This window comes from Elephantulus edwardii, unplaced genomic scaffold (genome assembly GCF_000299155.1).
Source record: "Elephantulus edwardii isolate Elephantulus edwardi_28Jun2011 unplaced genomic scaffold, EleEdw1.0 scaffold00222, whole genome shotgun sequence".
Lineage (NCBI taxonomy): Eukaryota > Metazoa > Chordata > Mammalia > Macroscelidea > Macroscelididae > Elephantulus > Elephantulus edwardii.
This window is the reverse complement of record NW_006399972.1, coordinates 2,567,238-2,576,630: the sequence shown is the minus strand read 5'-3', so window position 1 is coordinate 2,576,630 and position 9,393 is coordinate 2,567,238. Positions and strand designations below refer to the sequence as shown.

Sequence of the window (9,393 nt, the reverse complement as noted above, 5' to 3'; positions counted from 1 at the left end):
TGTGCTGTCGGGGTCGGTGCTCTTGGCCTCTTTGCTCTCATCGTCCCGGGAAGAGTCGGACTTTTTGCCGGATGAGCCGTTCTTGGCCGCCGCCGCTGCGGCCGCCGCTGCGCGCTCCTGCTTGCGGAACTTGGCGCGGCGGTTCTGGAACCACACCTGGCCCAGGGGGAGAGGAGAGGCGGTGAAACCCGGGGCAGAGAAGGGGGTGACACGGACAAGCGCAGTCGAGGGAGAGCAATTCCACGTCTGCTCGCATGACCCTCGCCTTTCCAGAGCGCACTTGGCGAGCCTGGGCCCTGCGTGCCGCTGGCAGCCCTGCACCACCCAACCCATCACATCTGTCCTTTTCATTGGTTGGAGCATCTTCAGAGAAACTTTCTGAAGGCCAGTTTAGTGAGCTAGAAAAAAACGCTTGAAAAAGAAAAAAGAATAGACAGAGGATTCCCAAAGTTCCCTAACATGAGAGGTTGCTCCTTATTTCGGTAGCTATTTGCTCAATGGTTTACATGACCCTTCAGCTCACCTGGCTGTTGCTAGGCCTCAGAGTTTAAAGTTAAGCGAGCTCTAACGGGTGGGCAAATGAGCGGACCTCCGGGTTTGGAACCAGCTGTTGCTCTCCAGTTCTGGGCCTGCAGGCGCTCACTGCCTCACCACCTGGGGCTTCATCTAGATAGTCGTCTGCTCCCAGCGCTACCTGCTTGTAGGTGCCAGGCCTGCCTCCTAAGCCGACTTGGGGACGCACCTGAGCCCCTCACAGGTTAGAGAAAGTGCTTCTCAATCTGCAGGGAGTCACAGCTCTTTGCAAATCGAATGCAAGTCATAATACTCAGGAAAAGACACCTGTCCACCAAGGGCGCAGGTTAAAAGAGCTGAAGCTTCGTCACACAAATACATAAACAACAAGACAAAGCCACTTTACAACTTTACAAAGTTTGCCCTCCTCCCCCTGCGCTGGCCACCTCTAGAGCCCTGCAATGTCTCTAGCGCTCGCTTTCCAAACCCCTAAAGCCTCTTGCAGCGTTAGCTCGCCAGGGATACAGGGTTTGCAGCTGGGCATCAGTCAAGCGCACGCCCTAATAATACTTCCTCTCAGTCACGCTGAATCTGTCCCTGGACCACAGGGCGAAAACCGGGAATGGGCAGCCCGCCCGCAGCACTGCCCCTCTCTCGCTGGCCCTCCTTTCCTGTCCGGGTCCAGCCGAGGAGGCCAAGTTGGAAGGCGTGCGTACCTGAACTCGCGCCTCAGTGAGGTCTATCTTCAGGGCCAGCTCCTCGCGCGTGTAGATGTCCGGGTAGTGCGTCTCGGCAAAGACCCTCTCCAGCTCTTTGAGCTGCGCGCTGGTGAATGTGGTGCGGATGCGCCGCTGCTTGCGCTTCTCATTGAGGCCGCCGTGGTCGGTGAAAAGTTTGTAAGGAACTGGGCAAGGAGAGAGGGGCGAGAGAATGAGCCAAACCCCCAATGGGCGCGAGAACCACAGCGCGGAAATGCGGGGACGCCGAGGTCAGGGGGACCCAAAGTCTCCACGCACGCACACTGGCCAGGGAGTGCCGCCGAAGGAAGTTGCCCAGAGAAACGGAGCAGATAGAGAGGGAAAACAGACAGATAACGTGGGGCATTGGTGGGGTCCCTCCTTGGGTAAGGACCTTTGGGTAGCTTGAAAGAAAATATTAGAGTTGACCGAGGGCCGGAACACGACACATCACAATTAGTGATCTGAGCGGGGAGGAAAAAAAAGTCCAGGAACTTGGGTTGTAATATCAGGGAACCAGGGAAGAGGTTTTCAACGTCTCCCACTGGACAAGCTTCTCAGTTCTCAGAAGTTGACCTGGCCCAAAAGTTGGGGCAAAGTGCTGCGGGGAGGGGAAAAAATAATAATAAACGAAAGAAAGAAATCATCCTAAAAATGACCAGCCAGAGAGGTGTGAGCTGCTGTCGTCTCTTAAAAGAAGAGAGAGACACTGCCAGTAATGAGCTTTCCTCTTTGTTATTTAATTATTTTCTAAGCTTTACGTCTCATCGCAAAGTAAATAAATTATGCCTATCATTTTGGCAGCTTAAGATAATTTTGTTGGCGTTTCGGGTGTGACTAGGATAGTGTAGCCCTGTAAGTGAATTACCCCCTCCCTGCAATCGCTTCTAACGTGATAAATTCTTTCATTTGTGTAAGCAAATTTCGTTTGGTAAATACTAAACACATTTCCATTTTCAAATGCAATCAAGACTTCCTATATACGCGCGCAAAGGCAGCTTCCTCGGTGGAGAGAGCTGGCGGTCCTTACCTGCGGCGTACGGACTGCTCTGGTGGTCTCTGAGGGTGCCCAGGCTGCAGGATCCCGGCGTGAGGGACGGGCAGCCGGACGTGGCCCCAAAAGTGGTCCTGATCGGGTTATACTGGAAGCCACTGGCCTGGCTGCAGGAACTGAAGTCAGCATAGGCTGAAGCCAGGCTCGAGGTGTCCATGCCAGCCATACAGGACTCGTAAGCAGAGGAATTGAGGTAAGAATATTCCATTTTATACATTGAAAAGGCTCTGGGTGGCTCGGCCAAGTGGAAAAAGGAAAGAAAAGATGGGTCTAGAGAGGGTGGCTGCAGAGGGGAGATGCGCACAGCTCAGCGCCTGCCTCCAAACTGGCCTCCTTACTACCAGCAGAGCCTAGTTTTATGAAAAAGCCTCCTATGAGATGCCTTGTCTGCGGTCTCTAGAGCATATAGTCCTCATAATAAACTTGGCTCTTTCCACTTGGACAATAGCAAAGCGGTTGGTCTTATTGCTGGCGCTTTTTACATGACAATAACTCATCCGTCGATTGGGCTGGCACTGGGGAACTGAGCTGTCCAACCTCCCTATCATTGATTCCTGCATCTCTAATTAGAATTTAATACCACACCATTACGCACGGAGCCCCTGATCCTCCCTTCTAACCAGCTCCCTGCCCTTTAATTCAATCACACTACTTGGAAATAATGAAAGTTGGGTGACGATTCTCCCTGATCCAATTTCCCCGAGCTTTTAAGCCTTTTTAACTGATCGTATACCTTAGGCATAAATCGAGAGTGTGTGTTTTCCCCCTTCTTCGTCTTTCTTTCCTTTTTTCCCCCCTCTCCCTTGGTTAGGGAGAAGAAACCTTGATGTCATAGAAAACCTGTTTTGTAAGAGCGTTACACGCTCAATTTAACAACAAGCCTACCCCCCGAAGTGCATGAAATGTTATAAAGGAATGGGACATTGGCAAGACTCAGGCGCCCTGTAACATAGAGTAAGTGGGCCACCGGGGGCTTATGTGAATCTTAAGCGGATATCTTTAAAATACACCTGGTAGAGGGGGTTAAAAAAAAAAGTGCATCTTAAAAATTTTACTTCTTGTCGCTGGCTAATGTGCTTTGCTGGAGACTCGGCTTACACAGCTGCTTTAAGACTAAAAGGACATGGGCGTAAAGCGCTTGAATGGAAAACCTTTGCTTTTCATCGGATGCGTCTTTTTTGCGCTCTGGGCGCGTCTGCACTGATGCCAGTTTCGAATGCGGTTGATTTCGAGGTTCTGTGCGGTGGTTCGTTTTAATCACGCCATAATCGGCAAGCGGGAAGGGAAGGAAGCTCAGATGGATATCTTCTCCCTTTCATGCTGTTCTTACCGCCCGGTCTTTCCCTTCCACGTTCGTCCACAATCCTCCACAGACCCGGGGCTTTGGGGAGGCGATTACTATCTGCCCTTCAGTTTTGCGCCGCAGTGCGTGGAATCCTTGGCATTTAAATGCCCAGGCAAGGGGCTACAGGTGGGGCACTGTCTTAGCCCAACTCCTCAGGCCCTCGGAGTGCTAGTGGAGAGGCGCGCAGACAAAGGAGCAACCTTGATTTGTGGCCCTCGGTGGCCCATGATTTAAGCGGAGGGTGATTTTCATTTGGTTGGTTAAGCTTCAGCGAAGTAAGGGAGAGTATTTCATTAAATCCTTCCTCTCGGTGGACAAGAGGGGGGATGTTTAGCTGAATCGCCCTGTTCTGTAAACAAACCCTGGATATTTTATATGAATTAAATGTGTAGATAATTAGTTTTATTGCATTCATTACCCCCTTTATGTGCTCTGTAACAAGTCAGTAATTAAAGTAACAAACTCATAAAGTCTTTATAGGGGCATTTAGGCGTTCAGTGTTTGCCAAACTAAGTGGTTTAATTCGATGCTAGTGCCGGGGAGTGGATGGGCGCCCTCTTCCCATGGCCGCTGTGTGCTTTATTGCGCACTAAACTGCCTCGGACGCGGTAATGGATTAAGCTGGGCCTGCGGCCCCCAGCCTCTCGCGTCTCTGCAGGGTGAGTATGCGGTGCGCACGAGTCCTGCAGGCGGGAGGCCGCCTTGACGTAGCCAGTGCAGGCAGCAAGGCCCACCGAGGAGCCTGGTGATGGTTTTATGGGGAGGGCTGATAGTTTTATTGCAGTTGCATGTTGTACAATGCGTATTTGATAAAGAAGGGCCCTTGGTGGCCTGTGTGCACTTTTTTGTGCGCGGGGGTGAAATGAAAATAAATGTGAACAAGGTCTAACTGCGGCGGGAAACGAATGGCAAACCTCTAAATGGTTTTTCTTTATGGTCACCAGACAAGAGGAGAAAAACGATGCAAACATCTGTCTTCAGTCCCCTAAACCTAAAGGCCAGCAAAGACGGATGCGAATCCAAGTGTTATTACAGCGGGGATTTGTCTTTATTTATCCCCGCTCTCGTGAATACGAATCTGGAATCTGCATTTGGGCCGGGAGGGGGGCTGTGTCCCTTTAGATGCCACCCTAACCAGCCCCCGCCCCCACCACCAGGCCACTTAAAGGGGGGAGTGAAATGTCGAGCACAAGGCTGCAATTGTCCAACTTTCTTGCTTTTCTCTGTTCTTGTGGGGTGCTTTTTGGTTTTCTGATCTTGAGCCCACCTTCCCCTGAGCCCGCATTAGGCAGACGTTGGTGCATAACCAGCTCAGACCTCAAACGCAGACTGTCAACGTGATTCTCGGGAAAAGGGGGTGGCATGTGGTTAGGGGACACTGGATTACTTGCCAGCTTCTGCCCGCGAGCCCCAGCACACCAGGGTGGGCGCCTCTGCAGGGTGCAGAGAGAACGCATCCAATCCCCACTCCCTGCATTATCCGATTGAGTATTCGTCTAGTGAGGGTCCCTGCGACCTGGACTCCATCTATACCTAGTAGGAAATTCCACCTTGTAGGCGGTCAGTCTCCAGACTCCTGTCGCCACCAGCGCGATGACAGAAGCACTCGCGGCCTGGAGCGTGCAGGGTTGTGTCCCCCAGTTTTGAAACTGACGCTTGGGTGTCCACCTGACAGCAGTTCCTGTGCAGAGGGAAAGGTTAAGACAAGGGACTGGTGTGTGGCTGAGGATGCAGAATGTGGACGGAGGGTCAGGCACGGAGAAATGCCAGGGAACAGGGCAAGCGCTTTACGGAATGTGCCGGGGAGTGGCAGGCCTCGGGAAGGCGAGTGCTCGTCGCTGTCCCTCACTCTGTGCATGCCCGGACCCCGCTGGCCAGCCTGGACCTTCGTTCCGCCTCGCCCTGCGCTTGGTTCTCACTCCGTGTCCTTTGGTGCCCACCTGGGAGCACCTCCGCGTGGCCACCGCTCGGCTCGCGCATCCTCCAGGCGCCCCCTGGTGCCCAGCCTCGCCCAGCGCGCAGTGCGGGAGGCTCCTGGCTCGGTACCCGGAGACCTTCAGGGTCCTGCCGGCCCTCACGGTCGGATGAGCTAATGCGCTTGACTTCATTTTCCCCTTTGTAGGCCTTGTAGCTTTATTTTGGGCCGTGTCACCGTCCCTCCTCCTCACCCCTGGCCCATCACCCCTCTGCAGGTCTTTTGTGGCCCGAGGCCCTGCTTCTGCTCCGGAGATGAAAGGAATGTGGGGCCTGGCCAGGCCGCACCCCCAGCCCCAGCGCCCTGTTTTGTTCTAGTTGTGCTTTCTACACGCGAGCTCTCCCCTAAAAGTTGTACCAAATGGCTAATTTAATTATTCCAACTATACACCAACTGCTTCCACCACGCGTCTGGGAAGAAAAAAGAAACCATCTATAAGAAATAATCTAATAAAAGTGAAGTGTAGAAAAAGCCCTCCTGATTTTCAACCGTCACAAATAGAATTAGAGTTTCAGCCTCCTTTTTCCAAACAGACCTTTTGCCCGAATTGCAGCTTCAGTCAACCAGCAATGTAGACGGTGGTGCCTGCTGTTTGTTTTCATAGAAGCGGGTGGATGGCGAGATGTATGGATGGATGGATAAATGGCCCCATGGATAGATGGATGATTGGATTCATGTTCCCTTGACTTCCCTTTCTTAATATGTGTACACGGTTGGTTTTTGTCTCTCCAGCTGATTTTCTGAATTAATAATAAAAAGCCAGTGCTATGAGGTTAAAAGGGAAAAAAAAAAGTCATGTAAATCACAAAAGCAAGGCGAGGGAGTACCAGCACATACAACATGAGAGAGAGGGGGGAAAGGTTTACGTGTTACCAGTACGAATGCAAAAGTTTGAAAGTTTAAAAGAAACTTTTCTTTCCTTTTCTTCGCCCCATTCATAGGAAGATTTCTCCCCCCCCCTTTTCTTTTTTTTTTTTCCTTGAAAGTCAGAAAGAATGTTAGAAGACAAGGAAACAAAACAGCAAACAAAATGTCATTGTGTTGTAGGAGCAATTCATGGGAAAATGCTTGTCAGTCGCTTAATGCCTCAATCCTGGGAGGCTGTTTTGAGGCTGTTTGACCGCAGGCGAAGCACAATAACACGGGAATGAATAAAATATTAAATACCAGCGAGGGTTTCAGAGGAATTTTCTTTTTGATTGCTTTATTTGACGCTGCATCCAAATGATCCCAGCACAGTGAGGCCATGGCCTTGCGAGCAGGACTAAGCCAACGATTTTCTCCACCAGAAAATTAAAGGACAAGGTTTGTCCTTGAGCGTCTGCAGGAGGCCTCTCTGCTCTCCACAGTGGCTCCCACTCACCTGCACCAAGAAAGTTAAGATGATGGGTTTTACTGGGACGCTATTTCCCTGGAACACCAAGCAATCTCACCACAGCACCCCAAGCCTGAGGACACACAGATACACAGATGTAGACCCTCTTGGCTTTTCCAACTACTTTCCACATTTTCCATTAACCTCACAATGGTATTGCACTCCCCCCACCCCCTTCTTAATAGAAACTCTCTGGAGTTCTGCTGGTAAGTAACCACCTGGCACTGTGAAACTAACAATTATTAAGGAATCAAGGAAGTAGTCATGTGAGCAAAGCAATGAACACAATCCTTGGCACCTGCCAAGTATCCCTGACTGTTCGCCACCAGGATGATGGCTATGGCAGTGATGTTGGTGGGGAGCCTCCTTGAACTGTGCTCTAACATGTTGGCCATCTTTCCTGCTGTGTGTTTATCATGTATGTGAGAGGGGTAACAAACCAAGGCACAGTGTAAGGCAAGAACAGAACCAGGCAGAAAACTCTATCTTTTAGGAATTCACCAGAAAGCAAACACTTTAGATAAATTATGTGTTTCCTCATGTATTATAGGTAGTGCTTACTGATGCTTTCTTCCTTTGTAAGTACTGTATGTTAGGATCATGTCACTCTGCGAGGCATTTAACCTGAGTTAGCTCTGTGGGTTTGGTTGGGTTGGATCTTTTCAGGCTAACTCACACTTGGAGTTTTCTGTGTCTGAATGAACTTTGGAGGCAGGCCATATGTAAGGGTTATACTCCATAGAGGAGACGGGATACAGATTCCCAATAGCATACTTTCAAGGACATCATCATGAGGGGTCCTGCTCTTCTCCACCTCTCCTACACACACACACACACACACACACACACACACACTGCTGTGAGGGGGTTTCCATACACTCTACCCAGTTTAGTTAACAGTAGTAACATCTGCTGGATTGGTGGTGGGGGAGACATGGGGCATTTGATCAGAGTCACAGATGTAAAAGTGACATCTGCTTGCAACAAACAAAGGGAAACAAAATTAAATTAGGCAGGAGGCCTTTCTGTCTGAACTAAGAAAAAAAGGGGGTTTGAGGGGGGGAAGAAACTAATCATGAACCCTGACCATACTTGAAAAGTACAGAGGAACATTGAATAGAAAATTATGGTGTCTGGGGCCAGCAGCTGCCTGGATAATGGGGAGCAGTACTCATCTTGAGATCTTAAAGGTATCTTCTTGTGTTTCAAAGAACATGGACAGACAAGTTCATTCTTCCCAACCATTCTTCCCTGACCTCTGTGGGCATATCACAGGCTGAGAAATCACTTTGAGTGGAAGATTGAAACAGAGTAAGGACAAAGCATCTAGTGTTAATTATATCCCAGCATTATATTTGGATGAGCTTAAGCTGAAACATTTTCATTTACCAGTGGTAATATACAACTAAGAGCCCCGAAGGGACAATAGTGAAACACTTGGTGGTATGAACACATCCAGTAGTTCTGTGGGCTACAGAATTGGTGATCCGCTTTTGTAAAGATTGTTGCTCTTGTTTGGATGACTCCGAGCTACTGCTGACTCATAGTGACTCTGTGTACAACAGAACGCAACACTGTCTGATTTCCTGTCTTCCTCACATTCACCACCAGGCTGGAGTCCATTGTTGCAGTCACTGGGTTGACTCAGATTGCTGAGGTCTTCCCCTTTCTCACTGACCCTTTATTTTTTCCAGCATGATGTCCTTCTGCAAGGACAGAGCCCTGCTCATAATATGTCCAAAGTGAATGAAGTCTCATCATCTCTGTTTCTAAGGAGCGTTCTGGCTGCTCTTTTCCCAAGACAGATCTGTTTGTTCTTTTGGTAGCTAATAGTATACGGAATATTCTTCACAAATAGCACAATGCAAAGACATCAATTCTTTTTCAATCTGTCTTATTCATTGTCCAGCTTTCCCGCGAGCCTGGGACAATTGAAAACACCATGGCTTGAGTTATACCCACGTTAGTCACCTTAAATGTGACATCTTCGCATTTTAAAGAGGTTCTTTGCATCATGTGTCCAATGCAAATTGTTCGACTTCTTGACTGTTGGTTTCATGGGCACTGAATGTAGATCTAAGTAAAATTACCTCTTTGATCATATCTGTAATTTTCTGTTCTTACTTATATGATTGTGAAGGCTGTCCCTTTTTATGTTGCTGTGTTGTTCTTGTTATGTGTCGTCGAGTCGTTTGCAATTCATAGCGACCCTATGTACAATAGCCCTAAACTCTGCTCTATCCTGTGCCAATCGCATTGCCTCTGACACACTCATCCCGATTACCCCAGTCACTGAATCAATCCACGTCAATTCCCCTCCTGTGCTGTCCCTCCACCCTACCAAGCATGATGACCCTCTCCAAGGACCTGTCTCTCTTTACAACATGTCCAAAG

At 49.4% G+C, this 9,393-nt stretch overlaps 1 protein-coding gene across 1 annotated transcript in view; it reads right to left on the bottom strand.

The window, feature by feature from the left end:
* Nucleotides 1-2,521, bottom strand: part of PHOX2B (paired-like homeobox 2b) — a 2,898-nt gene extending 377 nt beyond the window's left edge. The window contains exons 1-3 of the mRNA XM_006898189.1: nt 2,281-2,521; nt 1,230-1,417; nt 6-156 (exon numbers count right to left, since the gene is read on the bottom strand). Coding sequence (XP_006898251.1) covers nt 6-156; nt 1,230-1,417; nt 2,281-2,521 — 580 coding nt within the window. The remainder of the gene's footprint in view (nt 1-5; nt 157-1,229; nt 1,418-2,280) is intronic.
* Nucleotides 2,522-9,393: the final 6,872 nt, after the last annotated feature.